At 50.1% G+C, this 23,012-nt stretch overlaps 2 protein-coding genes and 1 long non-coding RNA gene across 5 annotated transcripts; 2 read left to right on the top strand and 1 right to left on the bottom strand.

The window, feature by feature from the left end:
• The first annotated feature begins 598 nt into the window (after positions 1 to 598).
• CEP68 (centrosomal protein 68) lies at positions 599 to 7,369 on the top strand. Of its 3 annotated transcripts, none has more exons than XM_015856528.2 (7): positions 599 to 717; positions 2,100 to 2,489; positions 3,034 to 4,425; positions 5,109 to 5,231; positions 5,316 to 5,412; positions 5,936 to 6,096; positions 6,333 to 7,369. In XM_015856528.2, exons 1-7 carry the CDS (start codon positions 658 to 660, stop codon positions 6,366 to 6,368), a joined length of 2,259 nt encoding a protein of 752 aa, XP_015712014.1. In that variant the 5' UTR covers positions 599 to 657; the 3' UTR covers positions 6,369 to 7,369. The 3 variants fall into 3 exon arrangements, with proteins under 3 accessions (XP_015712014.1, XP_015712013.1, XP_015712016.1); XM_015856527.2 differs by having other exon boundaries at positions 5,936 to 6,105; XM_015856530.2 differs by lacking the exon at positions 599 to 717 and adding an exon at positions 744 to 839 and having other exon boundaries at positions 2,104 to 2,489; positions 5,936 to 6,105.
• On the bottom strand, positions 6,995 to 19,632 carry RAB1A (RAB1A, member RAS oncogene family). Its single transcript, XM_015856533.1, has 6 exons — positions 19,382 to 19,632; positions 13,732 to 13,804; positions 11,959 to 12,054; positions 10,497 to 10,592; positions 9,330 to 9,461; positions 6,995 to 9,083 (listed from the first exon to the last, which is right to left on the bottom strand). The coding sequence occupies exons 1-6, from the start codon at positions 19,402 to 19,404 to the stop codon at positions 8,886 to 8,888; spliced, it is 618 nt and encodes a 205-aa protein (XP_015712019.1). The 5' UTR covers positions 19,405 to 19,632; the 3' UTR covers positions 6,995 to 8,885.
• On the top strand, positions 15,953 to 18,727 carry LOC107310679. Its single transcript, XR_001553678.2, has 2 exons — positions 15,953 to 18,236; positions 18,467 to 18,727. It is a non-coding gene; the product is annotated as an uncharacterized LOC107310679 (long non-coding RNA).
• Positions 19,633 to 23,012: the final 3,380 nt, after the last annotated feature.

Below are 23,012 nucleotides of genomic sequence, written 5' to 3'. Positions count from 1 at the left end.
TACCAGACCTGTGGGAAGGTGTGGGTTGATGGCCTTATCTCTAATGAGAACTGTGTCAAGCACCAGGCCAAGTCTCTGTTGACTCAATCTAGACATCATTAGAGCTTGCTAGATATTGTTATTGACATCAAACAAGAGAGATGAAGTGTTGCATGGTACTGTCTGCCGGTCTGGGCACATCTATGCTTCTACATTTCAGGTAGACACAGGTAGGGAAGTACTTTGTAAGTCAGTTAATTGAAAGACAAAACCATGTTGTTCTGCTATCAGGTGGATGGCTTGGGTTGCATGGGATCGCTGTTTTGAGAGTCAGGTTATCTTACAGACACATAGACTGAAGTTGGGTTATTGAAAATCAAATCTCTGCTGTCTTCCCATTAGGAGCATTCAAATGGACATACGAGTACGCTGTGCCCCGTGGGAGCTCCGTGAGCTGTGATCTGCATTAATGCGGCTCACTGCTTTGGAGGAGGATGCCGACTGGGATCACCTGCCTTTGTGGCTGTGCAATCAGGCCGGGGTGTTTGTTGGTGGTGCGATGGGAACATCGTGTGGCCAGAAAGGAGAAGTGCAATTTCTATCTGATCTCTTTCCTGGGCTAAATCCCCCACCCGCCGGGGGAGGGCCAGGCCGAGCGGCACGCAGCGCTCCCATTGGATGCGAAGCACCGAGAGCTGCGGGGCTGCGGGGCAGGGCTGCGTAAGGAGCCGCTACTCGGTACGTGCGGGCCGGACAGGGAGGGGCTGAAGGGTTGTGCGGGTTTTCCGGGGGGAGCCGAGCAGAGTAACCGCGGGGATGACTGCGGGAACGGCGAGAGAACTGCAGGGCAAACGGGATAGGTGCTGGGAGCGGAGCTGGGCTTGGGGCGGCCGAAGGTGCCGGGAGCGGAGCTGGGTGCCGCTGAGTGCCGGTCCTGTGCCTCCCCGCTTCCTTAGGGCTGAGCCCCGCCGTGCTACGAGGCGCTCGGTGTGGGGAAGGGGAAGTGCTGCAATGAGGGGCTGCGGGGGGCTGGGAAGGCGGTCATTGAAGCCCGTGCGGGGGGAGGGCGGATGCTCGATGACGGCATGGGGAAGGCACGGCGAGCACGTGGGCTGAGACGGGGTCCGGAATGGAAGGCGTTGTACCGTCGGATTTGTCGCCTGGTGGTTTGCTTGTGCACGTGAGGTCACCTGGGGGTGGAGGAAGGAACCCAGCCACCCGTGTCACTCCTCCCCGCTGCGAACACGTTGATCTGAGCGGATAGGCTGGGCCTTTAAATCACCCGTAGGTCGGGTCTGACCTTCTGGCATTCGGCCTGACCTGCGATCCCACAAAGCCGACAGGTGTGGCCGTCTGGGCACAGCGCTGCCCCTCGGGGTCCGGCCCTTGTCACCCAAGGGGCAAACAGCAGAGGGTTAAGTAGGTCCAGGAAGAGCCAGTCACTGCCGTGCTGAATTTAGCTGCCTCACAGCCACAGCAGCGATCGTGTTCCCAGCCTGAAGGGGGGTGGAAACACAAAGCCCCCCCCCGGCCGGGCCTCTGTGCTTCCAAAGCACCTCCTTGTTCACTGCCACGGGTTTCCCCGGAGGGAGGAGTGTTGCTGCCTGAAGTTATGATCTTCCTGAATCTGCTCGGACCCAGCTGAACTCATTAGTGAGCAGTGAAAGTCTGCCACTATTTCAGTGTCAGCTCCTGGGAAGTCATAGAATCTTGGAATCCTTGGAGTTGGAAGGGACCTATGAAGGCCATCTAGTCCAGCTACTCCTCTGCAATGAACAGGGGCATCCACCTCTCCCTCTAATTTTCCTACATACTGCTCACTTTGATGCCCAGGTGTGATTAATCATAGAATCATTAAGGTTGGAAAAGACCTCCAAGCTCACCAAGCTCAACCCCCCCCCCATCCCTACCATGTCCCTCAGTGCCACCTGTGCACGGTTCTTAAACACCTCCAGGGATGGTGACCCCACCTGCTCCCTGGGCAGCCTGTGCTGATAGAAGCCCTTGGTTTTACTTGGCCCCCTGGGCATACTGCTGGCTTTGCTATAAAGCACACCCAGCTTTTTCACTTTGCTTGGAGGTGAGGGGAGGTGGAGAACATCTTTTGTTGTGTATTTCAGACAGACTGGGACTCAGCAGCATCACTCAGAAGCTGCTCTATGCTGATGGCCCTGGATGTGGCAAAGTCGCTCTCTGAAGCCTCGCTGAGCCAGAAGGCCAAATGCTACAGAAGGTGGGACTGCATGGACAGACAGACGGACCACCTGGAGCTGGTCAGCGATGTGCAGCAGCTTTCAGGTGCAGAAGAAGCCAAAGCTGCCCAGAACAGCACAGAGAGCCTGGCAGTGAGTGGACATGGTGGTTTGGCCACTGATGTTACAGCACCCGTACCCAGCTTGCCTGGAATGAAAACAGACTGCTTGAAGAGACGGCCGCTGACCTACGGAGCTGACCGCAGTGGCGATTCATCTTGTTACCTTGGCCACTGGTCCTTCCTGGAACAGCAGCAGGTGAGAGGGGTGTGCTGACCCATGTATTGCCAATGCGTCCTGGTGAGATGGGGGCCTGTGGGGTGGGAAGGAGCATCTGTCCTGGGGAGCTTTCACTGTTGCCTTGGTTCCTGTGTTGCTGTCCGTGGAGCTGGAAGCTGCTCAAAATGGAGCTCCTTAAGTAAGTGCCTCTGGCTGCCAAGTGACTCACGCAGCTTTCCAAGTCCTCCAGATGCCTTTCCTTAAAAACAAGCCCCGCTGAGGCCTGGCGTGCAGGCGCACTGCTGGAACAGAGCTCATGTCCGTGCCTCCTTTTGGGACGGAGCTGGGGCTGGGCTTTTATCTCGGTAGCCTGGCTGCACAAAGGGCCTTTCTGTCTGGGCACAAAGCACGAGTATTATGTACTGTTCCCTGAGCACCAGAAGTGTTTCTCCTGGTTCTTTTTACTGGGATTTCCTGGCAGTGTGGGAGGTTTGTAACATGGCCGGGGCTGTAAACTGAGCAAGCACGTGAATTAGATTCACCTTAAGCCTCTTTCTTTTTTTCCCTCCCTGGGTCCCTGCAGGACTCTATAGAGGAAAGCAGCACTGCTGCTATCCGTCACATCGCTTCCAGGCACTGGAGCCAGGCACCTTGGTCCCCATCCTCCTCCCCACCAGAATCTTTGCCTCAGCAAACCCAGCCAAGCCCCAAGAGCCCCACGCGGAGCCACTCCAGATCGAGCTTCTCCACTCTCTCTTTAGAGGAAAACAGCATCTCTGAGCAGCAGGAAGGGAGGCCGTCCCACAGCTCACCAGCCAGCCTGGACACACCTTCTGCAGCCACCTGGGAGCTGTGCCGCCAGCCAGGTGTGACGGGAGGCAGGACAACAGGAGGCAGGACAACAGGAGGTAGGGCAACAGGAGGTAGGACACCACGGGCACGCAAGGCCCTCAGCCCCCTGCTGCAGGACTGTGCTACCATGGAGCACGTCAGGAAGATGTCCTCCTATCAGGCTGATTACTGGGCATGCGCCATACCTGATTCATTGCCCCCATCCCCGGACCGTCAGTCCCCCCACTGGAACCCCAATAAGGAGTACGAGGACTTGCTGGACTATACATACCCGCTGAAGCCAAAGTACAAGCTTGGGAAGGCGCTGGAGCCTTTCTTCCACGACTCGGGAGTAGATCTGGACAGCTTTTCTCTGTCTCCAGAGGGCACTTTCAGATCAACCAGCATCTATGGTCTAAGTTGGCAGGATCAGGGAAGGAGAGAAAATCAGCATCATGGGGTTGTGGCCTCTGTCAGGAGATACTCCACCCCGGTGGCTGGACAAGCAGGCGGTGCAGGAGCTGCCTCTCACTATGAACCTTCTCCCATTGCAAAAGCATCCTTGGCAAGGAGCTCTTCCTCCGCTGGCACAGCAGGTCCTGCTGGAGGTTCTGCTAAGGGTTTAACATTATCCGGGTTAGCGGGGCTGAGTTCATTTGATTGCCCTGATGCGGATGGGGGAAGCTGGTGTACCAGGAATCCCTTTAGCAGTCACAAAGGAAAGGTGAGAAGCACTGAGAGGTTTCTGCCTACAACACGAGTACTCCCCTTGAGAAGGGAGTGGGACGCTGATGAAGAATTCCTTTCGCTGCCTCCTCGGCTCCGGGAGCTGGAAACGTTGTCTCAGATTTTATCTGATCTTTCCTTAACTATAAGGGACCCTCCGCCTCGCAGTGATCGGCTGGAGACCTTCTCATCTGAATGGGCTCCTGTTGGAGAAGTGGGAAGCAGGGACCAAAGAGAGAGAAATGGAGGCAGTGCTGGGCTATGTCACCCCTATGGTTGGGACAGCGCTCAGCCGAGCAGCAGAATCAACAGAGACCCCTTGCACAGACCCCATCTCCCTGCCAGCAGCAGGGCTGTGCTGCAGGGGACACGCACAGAGAGCGGACAGTGGAACGAGTCCCTCGCCCAGTGCGTTAAGGTAGGCTGCGACCAGGGGCTGAAGCATCTTGTGGGGAGGTTTTGCATACAGTGTTGAAATATAGGATCATTACTGTTGGAAACACCTCATAGCAAACCTGACCCTCCCCTGGTGCAACTTGAGGCCACGTCCCTTCTTGTGCTATACCTGTTACCTTGTCGTTCAGCAGGGCAGGTAATTTTCTTCAGAGCAAGAACCTCTGGCAGTGGGGAGTTCTGCGTCCTCACACCATTTCTGCTCTCTGGGTTATCCCTGGTGGTGGTCTGAGTTCACAACTTCTTGGTAGGGCTGGGAAGTCGGGGCAGCTGTTCTGCAAACCAGTGGTAACAAGGCCTTACCTGGGACTGTAACATGGCCTTGCCTGGGATGTATGAGGGCCGTACCTGGGGCATACGGGTCTGCCTGGGGAGCTCTCTGTACCCGGGGCAGCAGCACAGCTCTCAGACAGAGCCCAACTCCTGAGCAGGGCTGGAGGCTTTGGAGGGAGCAGAGGCCCCTGGGCTTTACACAGCATCCTACAGAAATAATCCCTCACTGAGACACTTTAAAGATAAATGAAGGTACTCAATGGAACAAGACGATCCCTTGGGGAGGAGCAGCTGCAGATGAACTCCATGGATCTGGGTCACTGTGAGGAGGAGGGCAGGGAGCTGTCAGAGCTGCAGCTGTGATTTGTTACGCAGGTGTTTTGCCACCAGCTGGAGGAGCTCATCTGTTGGCTGTATGATGTGGCGGACACGGCGGATGGCTGGGTGCCCCCCATGCCCGATGCTGCCAGCGTGAGGGCAGCGCTGCACCGTTACCTGGTGGGTATGGCCTGGTGCACACGGCCGTGCTGGGGTGGGTGCTGCCCAACACGCTGCTAAGTAGAGCTCCCCATCTCCCCCCAGGAGTTCAGGAAGGATATAGCTGACCACCGGAGCCTGACCGAGAGCGTGCTGCAGCGTGGAGCTGCTCTGCTCGACTGCATGGCCTCCAGTTCGCCAGGTGAGCAGGAGCTGCTGCATGTGGGTACAGCTGCCCCCCAAGATCCTTGGCAGCTGGTGGGCAGGTTGCTGTTGCTGTGAGAATGGAGGCGGCTGTAAGGAAAGGACTGATGTAGAGGTGTATCTGGCTGCCCCGTGCCTTGACCCTGCTCTGTGCCGTGCCGTCTATCACGGTGCTTGCTGCCTGCATGGCTGATGGATACGTGCATGTCTGTGGCCAAAAAGCCTTCATCTGCAGCCACCAAAGGGGTTTTAATGGTCGACTTTTGTGCTTTGCACAGAGGGTTCTTTTGGGAGCCCCTATTTCTGTACTTCCAGTCTTACTCTGCAGCCTCCTATGTCATATCCTGCCACCTTTGTAACATTGCATTGCAGTTTGGAAGGGGCAGACATGGACTTGCTGGGTGAGATCTGACAGTCTGTTTCCTTCAGAAGTCTGTGTGGGGCAGGTGGAGCTCTCTTTGTTCTTACAGCCCCACCCAGCGGCCACGTTAATAACTCCATTCACGACTTCTGTTTTCCAGCCTTAAAGGACACGCTGGGATTGATCGAGAAGCAGTCTGAGGAGCTGGAGAACCACGCAGAGCGCCTGTACCAGTCGGTCCTGGCTGCTGTGGGTCCTGTGCAGGGGGAGGGCGGCAGCAGTGCACAGCAGGCGGCAGCTCAGGCACCAGAAGCCCAGTGGGTGAGCAGGGTAAGGGGGAGGGAACATCGAACCCTTATTCAAGTGGCGAAGGGGAAATAAATATTGCTTTAGAAGAGGGTAACGCTGCAATACAAAGCTTTTTTGCTCTAATTCTTAAAGGCACACTGCATGCTCTCGAGAGTGTATATGGAGGCGATTGATGGAGGCACAGCGTGGGGTTGGTTTGGTTTGGGTTGCAGCCGGTGGCCAAGATGAAGCTTTCTGTTTCATTGCAGGTGCCGAGCTTTGTTAGCCAGGCTCAGGAGGGCTGAGCAGAGCAGCAGCGCTGACAGCTCTGCATGGACACCATCGCTGTATTGGCCAACGTGGGCCCATTCGGTTCGGTTTTGACTGTAGCTGCAGACGGACAAGCTGTACAGCTGCTGTTCGGCTCCTGGTATCGCTAAGCTGCGGAGCTCCGGCAGTGAGGAACATACAGCTCTCTGCCTCCTTTTCTTCTCTTATTGGAATGTAGCTTTCTCTTTTATTACAGTGCTCCGTTCCACGTGTCAGGAGCGCGTCTTTTGGACTGAGTGATCCACAGTGTGCAGTGCAACTCACACCCAAGTAAAGCTGTGTGATTCTAATAGCAGCGTTCTCAGCTTGTGTTTGTGCCCTTCAAAACTAGGTGCTGGAAGCCAACACTGGCAGCTCCTTCTGGTTCTTGGGAGCCAACCCTTCTTTATAGTCACCCATCAGCTCCCACTGAGCTGTTTTGTTATGCACAGATGCAAGGAGCCGATACTGGAGCTCATAAGCAAGAGCCGAGTTCAGCAGGGAGCTGTTAAACCTGTTCTACCCTCCACCTGGCCACTGAACAGTGCCACCACGTTAAGTCATGACTTAAACATAATCAATAAAACAACAAAAAACCACCAAACAACTGGTGTAGCCCAAGTTGGTTTTGCAATGCTTTTATTACTGTATATATTAACATTGTTTTGGATATCATGTAGCAGGCATCTCAACATTTAAGTTCATTTGTGCAGTTCTCTGAAGGGAAGATGTTTTGCCCTCAGTACACCTTCTGGGTCACTTCCTGATCACTACCCCCATGGCTCCTGCCCTCAAGGAGGAGCCACTTACATTATAATGAATTATACCAACAAGCACATCTCTAATAGAAAGCACATCACTTTATTGTGAAGGACTCAAGTGGAAGAGTTCAACTTAACCATGACAATACTTTATGTATTACAATTGCCTGTTGATTGATGCAACTATGTTGAAGAAAGCTGTTAGCCAAAGTTCCATCCTTCCCCCCCCCCCCCCCAAAAAAATGATCAGAGGATATTTGCACCAGTTTTAGTTTATACCTCACAACATACCTAGGCTATATTCTTACTACCACAAGGTGTATTTACTACTAGGGGAATGTTACATGGTCTTTCAAACATGAGACTATTTACAGAATAGGCCGAACGTTTTGAGTTTAGATAAAGCTGAACAATTGTACATGTATAGGAAGTGTTATAGGCTAGCTTCCCTGTGGCTTTTAGCTAGACATCAGGCACTAATGACTTGATTAGCTCTGTACAACGAATCACACGCTGCCAAACCTCCCAGCTGCTGGTTAGTTCCACATTGGGTGAAATAACTGGAGTGACAGCCTGGGGTGGGGCTGCCCCGTCCCCACTGCGTCCTCCTGCTGCCTCTACACATAACAGAAGAGAAACTATGCTGCTGCATGAAGAAGAGTATTAATTAAAGAGGATGGAATTAACAGTATATAGAAAAGACACAATATACTGGTAGAAAGTTACACCGCCTCAAGGTTATGCTGAAGTCACTCATGTTAGGGAAACACTGCTCCTCTCCCCTCACACACAGCAGACAGATGCCCTACGTGGAATCCTTGAGAAATAAGTTCTGAGACTAAGTCAGGGAGCTGCGGTACATTCAGAGTGCGCAATACCTCCACCAACACCAGGCTGTTCCTGCTACAGCGTGTGCACCTTCAGCACCACCACTGCTCAGGCTAATTGGGGCACAGCACTAATTGTTGCAGGGAAGGTCTCTGCTCGACTACAAGGTCTGAGAGCCATGGCTGCACCAAGATATGTTTTGTGCACAACGCAAGCCTGATCTCCCCTTTAGCCAATACAAATTAAGACAATATTTATCACCATACAGTTGGATATTACTTCCAATAAGTACAATATTTATTAAACATTTCTTCAGGTTTGTTACATATTGTGCAACAAATTACAATATTCCGCAGCCACAAATTATATGCAGAGAGTATGAAGAAACTATTAATCAGAGATAGTGTGTGATCTTTTCCATTTAGAATTCTACAAGAAGGAACTAGCAAATCAGGTCTTACATACAGCTTACTAAATTTTATGCATGGAAACCGACAGACACTGTTGTGCTGTTTGATACAAAATGGCTAAACTTCATCTTCAGAAGACTAAACCTGACATCTAAACATGCCAAGAGAAACATCGAAACAAAAATACATCCTAACCAACCACAGGAAAACAGTCTGGTATCAGGAAAAGCAACAAGGATTACACGTTTATAAACCAGCACACAAAAGGTTTAAAACAGTTCTGAAAATGAAGTTAGCTGTCTTGAGTCAAGGGAATAAAAAAAGTCAGTATTGACCATTTACAATCTCTGACCTTTGTGGAGACGGTAAGAATCTGTTGTAGTGCAGCTACATACAGTACAATTCAGGCAATATTTTTTTTTGTTTTGTTTTTTGTTTTATGGTTGTTTTTTTTTTTTACTTGGGTTCAGATTGCAAATTCATTGTTGTGAGACAAAAGGGGGGGAGGCAAGTTTTAGCAGCAACCTCCGCTAGACTGCTTGACTGGAGTGCTCTGAATTTTAACATTAGACTTCTCTGCACCACCAGCAGTCGCTCCGGGACCCATTCGTTTTTTAATCTCAGCAGCCATGGTCATGAAAGACTGTTCTACATTTGTGGCGTTCTTTGCGCTGGTTTCCAAAAAGGGAATTCCAAGAGAATCTGCAAATTCCTGCAAATCGAGAAACAGTGCACAGTGAGCTCATGTACAGATTCATACCTCACCTTGCTTCCCAGCAAATGAGCTAAAAGCTTCCAGACCACAACCCCACTCCCAAGCCCCAGCCTGCTGTGCACCTAAGCTCCCTGTGCTCATGGCACGCTGCCATCTTGGTACCGAGGTGCTTGCAGACACTACTCAGCTGCATTTGCAACACCCAGGGCAGTGCTCAGCCACGCAAGTATATTATCAACATACCTTTGCTGTTGTATAGTCTACTACTTTCTTTGTGGTCAGATCACATTTGTTCCCCACCAACAACTTGTTGACGTTTTCACTGGCATAACGGTCTATCTCCTGCAGCCACTGTTTTACATTATTGAAAGACTCCTAGGAGACAAGAGAACTGTAAGCAAGAGCCCTCACCGCGAGCACAGGCCAGCACTACTTGGTAATAACTGGAAAAAAGATGAAGATGAGCATACTTAACATCCACATCACAACCACAAGGGACAGAACAATAATGCTGCTGTATTTATCCACAACTTGGCACTCCCCTGATTATCTCAGGACAAGGAAGTCAACACCGGATCTAGAAACTCTAGAATTCATTGCTCCAAGCCCTGCACAATCACCCTTCCTCCACTGCTGCATTTCCCCCTCCACCCCTTTGTATTTCCCTGCTGAATGGCCAACATACACCATCAGGGACTCCTCCTCTTCCTCTAGCAGAGAGAAGAGGCATTCAGCTGAGAGCATAACCAACCCAGGTATTAAGAGCACTAGCTACAAGGTGCAAACCACATTGTCGTGGAGAAAATGGAACAGTCTTTGACTCCAGAAATACAGAACTGCCACACTGAAATGATGTTCAGGTTAGTACTAAACCCAACTGCTCCTTTCCTATTAGCTCAGGATGCTCAATGCTTCCAAAGAGCCCTTCAGGCAGCACAACAGCACCAGTAATCTTCAGAGATGCACAGAAAACACTGGCTCAGTTGTATGCTGCACACACTGTTTCAAATTCCAGTCTTCAGTGCAGTCCAAAGTTCAAGTACATTCAAGTACATCTTTCAGCAACTTCATCAGTAACTCAAAGCTCCTGCTGCCAAAGGCAGGCTGAGAAATATCCACACAACACAGTTACCTGCCCAGCAGATCTTAGCTTAAGCCCAGCGTACCACTGCTTTACAGCCACATATCCCAGAGCTCCTTTTATTTCCATGTTAAGCCCTGAACCAGACACTAACACACATTCAGCTTGATGAACATTAACACAGTCAGAAGAACATGCCACTTGTATACTTACAAAAGGCCAAGTTGTTAAAATCCTGGACAGTGCAAAAAGCATCAGATTGCATTTATTCACATACCAGCCTAGTGCAGTCCATGTGGGAAAACACCATGCACAGATTCACCCCTTACCTGATCTGTAACATCATACACAACTATGATGCCATGAGCTCCTCTATAGTAACTGGAAGTGATAGTTCGAAACCTCTCCTGTCCCGCTGTGTCCCACTGCAAGACAAACAGGACCAGTTACTGCACTGTAGCTGTACCAGTGTTACACAACCTTGTGGAAATGCAGCTTGGCTGAGCAGCCACCCAGCTGCAGGCATAGCCAAGACACAACTACAGAGACAGAAACAAACAGGATTGAAGATGATCAATGTTTTAACTGAGAAGCACACTTCAGTAGGTGCTTTTCTAGAACTACCAGTCTGTTTGGTTTTTGGACAAGTGCACTAAAAGTATCTCAATGAAGAAAACATTTCACATCATATGGACCTCAACAGAAGCTACAGTGCAGTGGTGAGGCGAACAAACATACAAGCCAGGGCTTTAAAACCTGATAATATTAGACAGGTGTGGGCATCTTTTAACATTACCAATCCCTTCAGCTTCCATGGTACAGGAGCTGCAAAGGCAACACCACCTTTGCTAAGGAAGGACTGTGGTTCTTGACTTCTTCCCCTGCCAGGGCAGGAACAGCACTCACCCAAACACCACTGTGCCCTGGGTCACATCATGAGCAGGGCTGAGCACATATTAAAAATAGCCAGACTCGGAGACAGATTTCAGTCCTGACAGCATTCCTGGCTCCGGAGGTCTGCAGGCTCAACCACAGAGGTTTCTGGCCGTGAACTGGACTGCTGCTCCACAACACAACCTGAAATCCCTGAGTCACTGCCTTCCCATCCCGAGTGCCTCCGCTTGAGCTGGAAGCAATGGCTGACAGGGATTGTGTGACCTTGTACAGATATTAGATTTCATTACACAAGTCACTGTTCTGGAGTGCTTCAAGATTAGAGGAAAAAGCTGCCAAGCCTCTTCCCTGCTTCCTCTAAGGGAAAGGCCAAACAACCACAAGGCAGCCAATGCTAAGTCAGACAAGTCAATTAACAAGCATTTGTGTCACCTTCTCCTTTCAGATGCATGAGAACACACTTCCAGCACTAAACAGTGCAGACAGCTGTTAACAGCTGCTGAGAAACTGGGCATCTGGGGAAGTAGCGTGATGTCCTTGTGCAAATCCTTGCTAACTACTGCAGAATGAGCACGGTTTTGATGAGAACACACCAGTACAGGATCCTACCCCCCACCCAGCTCATTGCCCACAGTGCCTTCTAACACTTCAGCTTTCTTTTCTTCCCAGAGGAAGAGAAAAATAACAGCTCATTTCCCCCTTTGGGCCAGCAGGCTTTATCAGCACCCTTCTTCAGAAACAGGCAATGGAAAGTCCCGTAACAATTGCCTATCCTCTGGGTACAGGGAAGACACCATTTTAATCATTAAAATATAATCAAATATAAGTACTGGTAATCACGAAGGTAACCATGTTTTAACAGACTGAGATAGCCAGGAGTTGAGAGATACTACTTACTATCTGAAGCTTGATTGTTTTCCCATCTAGTTCTATAGTTCTGATTTTGAAGTCCACACCAATTGTGCTGATGTAACTTTCTGTGTACGTGTCATCCTAGGAAAAAGTGAACAGAAGTCAAGCCAGCTGCCCTTCTGCAGTCACCTACATAATTATGCAACAGACAAACACCATGCAAACAAAGCTACTTAGCTCTCCAGCAAAAAGTGGTCTGACCATCCATTACAAAGTCCAATGGTTACCTGCACCTCTTCAATCAATATTTACTCTTCAGAAATTTATCAATAGTATAAAGCATGGCATAAAACAAGATTTGTGTGCCACATCTAGTCAGTAAAACTCATTTTGAAAACCACTACATTATGCCCTCTCAAACCATAGCTTAAAAGACAGCCTTTGTTCAAGTTGGCAAACTGAGGAGCTACTCAGAATAACTATGATGGTCATTAAAATGCCTCAAATTTTTATCTTCCTAGGAGATTTCTTTATCTGTTACACAGTAGCTATCTCCAAGAAGGTAAAGGCTTTGCCTCAGTCACACTCATCTGAATTTCAGATCCTTTGGTTGCTAAGGCAGTTTAGAGTTACAGCTCAGGCTCCCATGTTGAAGTCCCCTGCTGCAGTCTGAGTAAACACAGGAAGCCAATGGCAGCACTGGTTTAACAGCACGCACAGCTGCTCTGAGCTTCCAGCTGGCCTTAGGGAGCACAGGAACCTTGAGCTCACTGCTACGTTCTAGTGACCATGAGCCTACTGGCACAAAGGAGCTTACATCCCTGAAGTACCAGCAGGATGGGGTAAAATATGCCACAAAAGGCTCTATATAACCAGCAGCTGGCACAAAAGCATGGGATTTCCTTGCATTGTGAATGGAAAATACCTCAGCTAATACAACTGCCTGAAGGAGCAGAATGTAGAAATAAAGCATTAAACCTTTCAGAATGCGACATTTATGTCCTTAACATTTCAACACTCAGAAAGATGTGCTCGAAAAGCTTGCTGCTGCTTAACCTACAGCAGGAGCACGTGTAAGTGAATGCTGCAATGACTTCATATATCAAGTTAAAAAAAAAAACAACTCAGCTAGGAAGTCAAATTTCCACAGGAAAAAGCTACTTAAAGAAACATCATGTAAGTGAGCACAAACTCAAGCTGGTTACCAAAAATGAAATTTGGACAATTCACATGAAAACAAAATGTATTCGAAAGCATCTGCAGGAAGAACAGGCTAGACTGATGTGGGAGTACTCTCCAGCCCTCGTGTCATTTCCAATCCACCAACTCCAGCTCTAGGAGCAGAGAAGGTTACATCAAGTGTTCATGCTGCTTTACACATTACCCTGTCCTATAAAAGCAGCATGATTTGCCCTGATAGTTTCCACCTGTGTGATGCTGCTGGTGCACGGCACACCACCACTTCCTGCAGGTAACATGCAGCACAGCAGGCTCCTACCAGAGCAGCTGTTTGGGTAAGAACTGCCACCATCATCTGCTATAGTATTGAAACCGACTATTAGGATATTCTCCCTCATGTGAAAGTGTGACAATCAAACTTAACTGCACATCCTCTACATCTGTCCTTACTTGTTGAGGATATACCAGCTGGAAACAAGTGCAGAAGACAGGAGGGCTTTGGAATACTTTGATTATGGCTTGGTATTACCACTTAACAGACATCAGTCCTTTCAAGCAGTTCTTACAGCAGATAAAGTCTCCTTAAGTAACCAGCAGTTTTTTTTTGTTATTCAATAAATTTTAAGCACAATCACTTACTGCAAACCTAAGTAGAAGGCAAGATTTCCCAACACCGGAGTCTCCAATCAGAAGTAGCTTGAATAAATAGTCACTGCAAGAAGAAAAAACAGCACTTAATGAAAAATGCCACTGACAGACAAGTTTGTTAAAGCAACATATTATATTTGACTGGATAAATAAATTCACTGCTAGAGAACAGGCACCTTCGACTCCAAACTCCTCTTACCCAGTTCAGACACTTTCACAAGTCAATTTGCTTTGGAAGGGAAGTGTGAGGAGCATGTTCTGCATGCAGCATTTTTGGATTGAAGCATTTCTTCCTAGGAAGTTGCACTGAGGACACTGACCTATCAGCAAGGCAGGAGAGCCCTGCTTCAGCCCTTTGTGGTCTAGCTAAAGCTGAAACCACACTTCCCAGTTAAGTGCAAGCCTTGCTCTTTGATTGAGCAACTGCAGCAACAGATGGCAGAAGTCATAGTTCTGGTGGTCAGCAAGCTTTCTCCACACCATTTTTAAGTCATAGGCCCAATGCCACTGTGCAACTCCATCAACAGCTGGTAAAAGCAAACAGTTCTTCTCTCATTTTAAATTACTCAAACTTAATTTCAGCAGAAAACAACTGAATACACACCGTTAACAGCTAGTACACCTAAATTAAGTTTAACGACCTGCTAACAGGAAATGAACACTTGCCCTCTGCTGCAGACTTAACAGCAGAATGGCCACATACTCTACTGGTCTTCCAGAAAGGAAAGTAAAAGCCATCGCCAAATGGGAATGTATTTATGCTCAGGTGTGATACCAGCACACATCTGTGCTCTGGATGACAGTGGTATGATGTGAACCACCGCCTGCAGCAAGCAGGTAACCTGTGTTAGACTAACCCACGTTAGGCTTGTGTCTATAGCCTTGAGAGAAGTGGTAAATAACTAATAGCTAATCTTCCAAAGATTAAATAACTAATATTTAAATAACTAAATAACTAATAACTAATAACTAATAGCTAATCTTCCAAAGAAAATGTGTTTCCTACACAAAATGAAGTAAAAAGCACTCAACATATTCCAAGAATCAGTCATCTAAAACATATTTAGCAGTTAATGGCCACCAGAACTCACTACTGTCAAGTCACATACTAACACGAAGCAAGACTGTTTCAGTAAAATGACAGTTACTAACCCAAATAGTTCAGGAGAGATAAGTCTGATTGCACACACACAACCCACTTATCTCAACAGCTTCAAGACAGATCAAGAGCTACTACTTACCAGGGGGACTATTAGTGCCAGTGGCTCACACTGGTGATCACTGCCCAGGACAGCACTGACAGGCCGCTCACAAAGCTCAGGCCCATCTGTGAGCTTCACCTTTGTGAAGCAGTTCCATATGTCTTGTGGGCCAAAAACAGAAGCTGCCACAGCAATGAGGCATTCCATCATGATGGGCTCTAAGATGACGGCAAGCCAGCAGAACTGCATGGCCAGCCTTACAGCTACCTCAGTGCTTCCCCAGCCTGCCACTCCACCCGGACCTAAGGCAGGATCTACCCCCAAGCAACTGTACTGAAGTCTCCTTACTGACCACCAAGGATTTACTGCCCTGAGAACAAAAGAGAAGAGTGACATCGGCTGAAGGGTGAGGGGAAGGCACACAGCTCTCAGACCTGGCCTGCAGTTCAACCTATTCCTCCTCCCCCATGATCACAAACTGAAGCTACAGCTGCCTTAGCTTTCAAGTTTCACAGAACATTTTGGTTGTTAAGTTCCTGGCAAAGCTTAAGTTTCCTGCAAGACTAAATTATTACTTCTGGAAAGCATTAATACATTTGAAAGTATGAGAGCCTGCAGCACATTTGTAATCTCCTTAAGAACAGTATCACATGAATATTACCACTGTTCTCACTAAAACACTGCTGCTAATGTTGGGAGAAAAGCATTCATTCCTAGTGTAGATAAGGCTCAGTGTGGAGCTGCCATCAGGAAGGTGCAGGTGTCCTCAGCCCCCAGGCACCACGTGGCCTGTCCTCCCCTACTCCTGCTGCTCAAGGCAGCCACCTCTATCCTGCTATTATAGTCTTCCATTTCACATGCAAGCACTTACTGTCCAGAAGCAAAGAAGGGCTGTCTCAGCTTATAGAGCACTACTGCTAAATTAAAGCAACAGGAATCCAAAAGCCTTAAAGAAAACTGCTTTACCACTATGGCCTTCCTGACTTCACTCTATTTCAGAAGCAACCCAGAGCAGCTCCAGCTCTGCTCTGGCCCTGGTACAAGGCAGTGGCCTTTATCAAGTGGCTCCCACCCCAAAAAACAGGCACTGTGTCATAACCCTACTTTCACCAGCTGAGCATTACTGAACTTAGACCGGTGTGAACTCAAGGATAACTGAAAGTGGAACCTTGCTGCTTGGGCTCTCAAAAACAAAGGTTACTGCATGTATAATATCCAACTGCACGCTGCATTTCTAGGTACAGCTGCTTCAGGAGTCTTTAAAACACGAGGTGTCTATGTACAGACCTTGGGAACCAAATGAACAGTGCTACACAGAGCATGATGTTACGCTTCTAACAGTTTAAATCCTACAGAAATGAAAACAAACTACAAAGCTTTACCGAAGTCTATTTCCAGACTGAACTCAGCTGATGGAATAAACAGCTTCCACTGCTCTCATGTGTCCAAGTCACACAGGTTAATTTTGGTGTTGGCTCTGAAGCTCAACAACCATTTCTGAAGCTACTGAGTTTTGCTTCTCAGGGCCAAGGAGTTTGGTTGCTGGCTCTCAGAGCACAGAAAGCCTTGGTTACAGCTTCTCCACACCGCTCTGAGGTGGCACAAATTCACACTGACCATTCAGCCATTTCTCATTATGTATACACGCAGGCATACTTAGCACCCATACAAGACAGCACACTGGAGGAGGACACACAGCAATTGCAAGGCAAGTTCTTCCATCCTCCTTGTCAGAAGGGTTGGATAATACTAAGTTTGATTGATTGCCTCTTGCAACAGATGAGATACCAAAGAGCACCGTCACATCCGAGTGGGGAGTAGCACTATCACAGATCCTCCAAGCTACAGACAGGAAGAGCTCAGGACAGATGAGGCCAAAGCCACACAGAATGAGGGATCTGCGTGCATACAATGCTGTTGTTCACACAGGTGAAAGTGTCCTTTCTTTCCCAGTATCAGGAAGGCTTTATCCCAAGACAGACAAGACAAGGTAGACATCCATCCCCTACAGGGAGCTGCTGGAATCAGCTTTAATCACTCACGTCAGCTGCAGGGTTGTTGCAAACAGACACAGCAGCCTCTAATTTTCTGTCTTTGTTCTACCACCCAAGAAATTCTGAAGAGGGGCACAACTGCCACTGATTACACCCTGCTTGTGGAAGCCAACAGAATCAGAAGACAATGCCACCCTGCAATGCACACTGTGGTTTGGAAAGGTTAAAACACGTGACTCCAGATGTCCCCAGCAACCCAGAGCTGTCACTCAATCATCGTGCACTGAATTCCACCATACAGGATGAAAAGCCCGCACAGGTATTTGGTAACACCTCTGAATACTAGAAGCAAATGTATTCCAAAAACGTTTCCTCATTCCCCTTAGAGCTCCCCAGCATGAAACCCAGACATGACATAGCACTCAGCCTGATGAACTCCCAGCACTGCTGACCTGCTCACCCTGTGGCGTTGGCAGCAAGCAGCTGCTGCACACAGCTTGCACAACAGGTAGGAAGCACCAGACCTGGCAAGACCTTGACACCGAAGTCAAGATTGACGCTTTGCTTACTGAAACACCACAGCGGGGGAGGAACACAAAGGAACGCAACCCAGCACTGGCCAGACAGATGTTTTGAGAACGTGGCTTCACAAACACCACACCGACATCTCAGCCAGCCCTTCTTCACACAGAGGGAGCTGCACACTCATCACCCCACTGAGCTGTCATGAGCACTGAAATGCCATGGAATCTCTCAGAAGCACGCAGTCCCTACAAGCTCTGAAACCGTGCTTCTAATCCCGTGACTTTTTAAATAAACCAAATGAAGAATGCAAGTCTTTTTCTACTACAAAATTCACCTGACCCGCTGATGGAACCCAGGCATACCAGGGAAACAGGGTGTGGGGCTGTGGTAAGGATATATACATTACAGGCAAGGCACTGCTAGAATGACAAATGGACACCTGCACCTGTAACAGATGGACTATAAAGAAGGTGCCAGCCCTACCAGTCTTAACTTGTGGTTTAACATTGATCAAAATATACTACAGGGAAAGCAAATATCTGTCAATCTCACTGCACTCTTCCCATCTCTTATCCGGCAGAGTTGGCCCTGTCAGGAAGTGACACTTTAATATCACGAGTTAATCTTAAACTACAGCCTTTCCTTTTCAATCTGCTTTCGAGAGCCCAAAAGCTGTGGGAAGAACTCCTTCTTCCCCCAGCAACTCACAGCCTGGCCTCGCACACTGCAGGCAGCCTCCGGCTCCAAAATCTGCTCATGCACAGGATGAACTCAGGTGGGTCCTTGGGAGCTTCCACATCCATAAAGGCAACCAGCACTTGTTGGTCACTCACCCACTGGCTGCATCCCACTGCTGCTTTCATGTTTCCTGAACCCACACCAACATGCTGGTTATGTAACCTTGCCAAGATGTAATCTGAGTTGCTGGCTGTACCTCTTGGTTTTCACAAACTATCTCCAACCAGATGATGATTACTTCGCCTTCTGTTTCTGTTCGCTCTTCAGGTGATTTAATGAGCACAGAGTGCTCGCAGTCAGGCTGCCATGTGCCGGGAGCACAAAGGCACAGCTACGCAAGCCAGCACTGGGAGAAAGAATAAGCTCTAAGGACATAAGTTGGTTGAGCGTCATCTGGAGCAGCCATGCCATCCAATGCACGCAGCTCAACACCACAGCCACTCCGGTTACAGCAGAGGGCACAGCAGCTTTGTCATCCCAAACCGGAGTGCTGGCAAAACCAACATAAAGAACCCTATAAACACTCCAGCTGTTTTGGAAATGTTTTTTTAGCTCTTCCCAAGTCTCTCCTCCTATTCTTCATGTGAAGAACAAGGAGCAGAGCTACGCCGACCGTTCCTGACGGCCCTATGGGGATATGGGGGGGGGGGGGTCACAGAAGCCGTTCTCAGTGCTGCCAGGCTATGGCAGCCCCCGGCCCGGGGCTCAACCCCGCTCCCAGCGGCTGAGAGGGGAGACGGCACAGACACGGTGCGAGCTCCAGCAACCCCCCAAACAGCCGGGCCGCCCTCGGGCTCTGCGGAAAGGCTCGGGCCCCTCGGAGCGCTTCGTTACCGAGCCCCGGCGTTGCAAAACCCAGAGGCTCGAGGTGTTTTGCAAGAGCCATGTGACACACACATGACTCGCAGCTAAGCGAAGGGTGGACCTCCGCCTGCCGAGCCGCCGGCCCGGATCGGCTTTCACAAAGCGCGTCCCCTCGCGGCGCTCCGGAGCCGGGCCGTGAGCGCACAGCGGCCCGGATGGGGCCCGGGATGGCCAAGCGTTTCACCGCCGCCCTTCAGCCCCATGGCCGCGCCCCGTCACCCAGCCCCGCGGGGAGGCCGCCGCCCGGAAGGCCCCGCAGCCCGCAGCCGCCCCGCCGCGTTCCGCCATTCCCCGCCCGCCCCGCCGCCCCGCACTCACTATTCGGGGTTCATGCTGGACATGTCCGTGGGGCCCGCGGCCCGAGGGACGGCGAGCGCGCTGTGAGGGGTGGCGGTCGCGGCCTGGCACGTCCCGCCGCCGAGGCGGGCGCTCCGCGGATGCAGGCGTCCAACGGCTCCCGCCTTCTGTCGGCGCTCGGCTCGTCCTGCCCCTCCGCCGGCGCCCTGCCCGCTCCGCGGCCTCCGCGCTCGCTCCTCAGCCCAAAATGGCCGCCGGAGCCCAACCAGGAAACGGGGCGGCGTCTCGCCGAGCGGCGCTTACATGGCCGGGGGGCGGCCGCGAGGCACGCCGGGAAAGCGAGTCCGCGCCCCGCCCTCCGCCCCGCGCCCGCGGGCGGCCGCGCATGGGGCGGAAGACTCGCTTTCCCGGCGGCCCCCGCGGAGGCGGCGGTGCATGCGCGCGGGCAGGCCTTTCTTCCCTCGGCCCCGTCGGCGCGGCGCTGCGCATTGGGCGCGGAGCAGCCGGGCGGGGGGGGGCGGCGGGCAGACGTGGCAGCCGGGCGAGCCGGCGGGCGGGGCGCGATGGGGCGGGGCGCGGCCTGCTGGGCCTGAGTGCCGCTGTTGGGGTGTGTATGGGGCCGGATGGCGACGAAGCGATGTCACGGGGCTTCCCACCGAAGCTCTGCCCCTCCTGAATGAACTGACGTCGGTGCTGCTCAGCCCTGCGTGTCCCAGCAGCTCCCCGTAATCACCTGGGCAATGTCAGTCCCCACCGACACCTGATCTGGCGGCCCTTGGTTACAAAGGGCACTGTGTAACGCGCTGGGCAAAGTATCTTCCAAAGGATCAACCCGCAATGCCTTGTGCTGTTGTTCTCAGGAGTAATGCAGACAGGCCATAGGAAAGAGATCTGTGCCATACTCGGTGCACTACAGACACAGGAACAAACCAATTCTGGCACTAGCAAACTATGAAAGCTGCCAATTCAATTTGCTTTAACCCACACAGGTTAATAAGAATGTGGGATGCTGCTTCATCACAGAGAAAACATAGCTTCCGTGTCTCAGAAAAGCATGTTTAATCTGTATGACCACATGCGTGGTGACCTGTCACTGCAGGCTGTGTATCTGCTCTGGGAAGGCAGAACTAGAGGGTGTTTGTTGGGAGGTGCAGGCTGAGGTCATGTGCTGCTGTCACAGTTCTGTACCTGTTGGACTGGATGAGCAGGCTGTGACCACTGCTTGCTTCCCAGCTGGGATGGGAGCAATGATTTATTGTCTGTGTGTCACGGTGTATCCTGTTCCTCCTCCTTCATTAAGCGGGTATCACTGTATGTCCTGAACACCACGAACCACTGGATAGTCCAAGAGGCCCTCCTTGTCTCTTACTGAAAGGAGCACAACACGAGCAGCGATATCATGTGCTGGTTGGGGAGACATTATTCGTATACCTTCAGGGCTGAATTCTGCCTGTGCCGGTAGGGCTGACTTTATCCTGATGGTGAAATCAGCTGCAGAGTTTCCTTTGGCTCCAGCTACACTGTGCTACCAGAGCAGCCTAGGAAAAGACATGAGTATAGATTGCCTTGAATTGTAATCGCCCTCCCTGTTCCTGTGTGACTTGGGTCACTAATTTGACTCAGTAAAACTCCTGTTTTTGAGGTTGAACTCTGCTGGTTCTGACTGCTGTCCCAGCTTGGGTGACAAGCTGGGACCCGCCTTCCCCATTTCCTACCTCTCTCCTTCTTAGACCACAAAAAGTGCCCATGGCATCTGCTGTCAGAGGATGCTCTGGGAAATGGGGGTGGAAAAGGGACAGTGCACAGCTTGGAGGGTGGGAAGGAGAGAAAGAGCAATCTGTGATGGCTGCAGGCAGATGTAAGAGGGGAGAGGAAAGAGGCAAAGCACAAATGATGGTGGATGAAAGCTATAGCTGCATATCCACTTCTAACAAGGACCAGTTTCAGGTCTGCTGTCTACCAGCTTTTAAACAATTTTTACCCTTGCCTTGAACCAGAGGTAGGAAGAACCAGGCCTCTGACTCAAATACTGCCTTCCCACAAAGCTGCCATGTTAACACAGCAGTTTTCAGGTATCATTTGGCCTCTGCCAGTCTCCTTTTCCCTAGACCTTGTGTAAAATGAAAATAAAAAATAATATTATTCCTCCACCTGTCTTCCTCTGCTCTTCCTTCTCCCTCCCCTGCGTTGTGGGAAGGTCACGGGCTAACAGATGCATAACAACCAGACTGAGAAGGTCAGGTACCACGAATACACAGCAGCAAGCTGAGATGCTGCAAAATGGCTGTTTTGATACTGGGTGTCCTAGGGAACAAACAAACACTGATTTGGGCTTATCAATAGCAGCTCGTCTCTCCTGCACTGCTCACAATCCTCCCATGTGTCTAATCTCTCTGCAGTGCTTTTCAGATGCCAGTGTTTTCCTAACAATACAACCAGTCTGTTTCAGGTGTGCTAGCAGCACATTGGAAGTGGTGTCGGCCCATTCTCCTTCTCCTTGTGAATTCTTGATCAGCTTATAGCCGATGGACCCATGGGTGCCACTGAGAGGGAAGGAGTCAATGAACTCATACTCAGGTGTAGTGTGATGACAGAACACAACTGGGGAGGGAAACAGTATTCTGGAACCTTTCAAAAGAGCTGTTCCACTATCACACATTGCTTCTCAAAGGAGATAGGTAACTATATGGTGTGATGGAACTTACTGGTCTGTGAATCACCTGTCCAGCCAGCCCTACCTCTTGTTTCTGCCTGGTATGGCCTGTGCTTCTTCATCCTACAGCGAGGGGAACGGGGCCAGAGGTTTCACCTCGGTTCTGGTTGCAGTCAGAAGCGAAGTAGGTACAGGTAGGATCAAGTGTCAAGAGCAATTTGTGGGATGAGAGGGGCATTCTCCCAAGAGAGCAGACATTTATCTCTGCTGGGAAACTCCTGGAAGGAGTCCTAGCACCTTGTTCTGGCTCCTTTCTTCAGAATCCAGGCCTCATTTTGCTTCAGTACTATAGTGAGCACGTAGGAGTTTGGGGTGTAACTGCCATGTGGAGTTGAAATAGCAGGTTATTTTAAATTGGATACCTATTAACTTTTATACCTTTCTTTATGCTGTTCTTGAGTTTGCACTGTTGGCACAGTTTAGATCTCGATTTCCAAACCTTCTGCAAAAATGACATAACCACATTTTGTATTGCGTGAGCTGCCTCGGAGGAAGCCGTTTGGTCATCGGAGCTTGAGCTGCACAAGGCCTACTGGAAGCAGCTGAACACAGCCAGCTCAGGGCAGGAACTAAATGCACCTGCTATAATCGTAGAAAAAATAAGGTTGTAAGAGACACCAGGAGAAAACTGAGTTGTATCCTCTGCCTCAACTGTATTTATTTCAAACCAAATCTTCAGTGCCACAAAAGATAAAGAAGAAAGAGCTCAAGATGACATGTACAGTGTCTGTGACTCTGCGCCATCCAAGGATGGGTTCTGTATCTTGTGTTTGTCATGGCAGCTCAGCCTGTGGACCACAGCTGTGTGACAAGAGGTTGGACCCTGAGGCACACCATGCCCTGCACATAGCCCTGGTTCCCTTCCCGGAAATGGACTCTTTATTAGTAATGCGGACTTCAGCTGACTGCCACATAAACACTGGGGCAGAGTACTGCTAG

The sequence above is a fragment of the Coturnix japonica genome, chromosome 3 (genome assembly GCF_001577835.2).
Source record: "Coturnix japonica isolate 7356 chromosome 3, Coturnix japonica 2.1, whole genome shotgun sequence".
In the NCBI taxonomy this organism is placed as follows: domain Eukaryota; kingdom Metazoa; phylum Chordata; class Aves; order Galliformes; family Phasianidae; genus Coturnix; species Coturnix japonica.
The sequence above is the reverse complement of the archived record's forward strand: the minus strand, read 5'-3'. Positions and strand labels throughout refer to the sequence as shown.

Coding starts and splice junctions, on each gene's coding strand:
- CEP68 (XM_015856527.2), top strand. CDS start 658: ATGCGAAGCACCGAGAGCTGCGGGGCTGCGGGGCAGGGCTGCGTAAGG. Junction 718..2,099: donor GCGTAAGGAGCCGCTACTCG/GTACGTGCGGGC, acceptor TGTGTATTTCAG/ACAGACTGGGACTCAGCAGC. Junction 4,426..5,108: donor CCCTCGCCCAGTGCGTTAAG/GTAGGCTGCGAC, acceptor TTTGTTACGCAG/GTGTTTTGCCACCAGCTGGA.
- RAB1A (XM_015856533.1), bottom strand. CDS start 19,404: ATGTCCAGCATGAACCCCGAATA. Junction 13,805..19,381: donor TCCAGCATGAACCCCGAATA/GTGAGTGCGGGG, acceptor TTCTTCTTGCAG/TGACTATTTATTCAAGCTAC. Junction 9,462..10,496: donor TGTATGATGTTACAGATCAG/GTAAGGGGTGAA, acceptor CTTGTCTCCTAG/GAGTCTTTCAATAATGTAAA.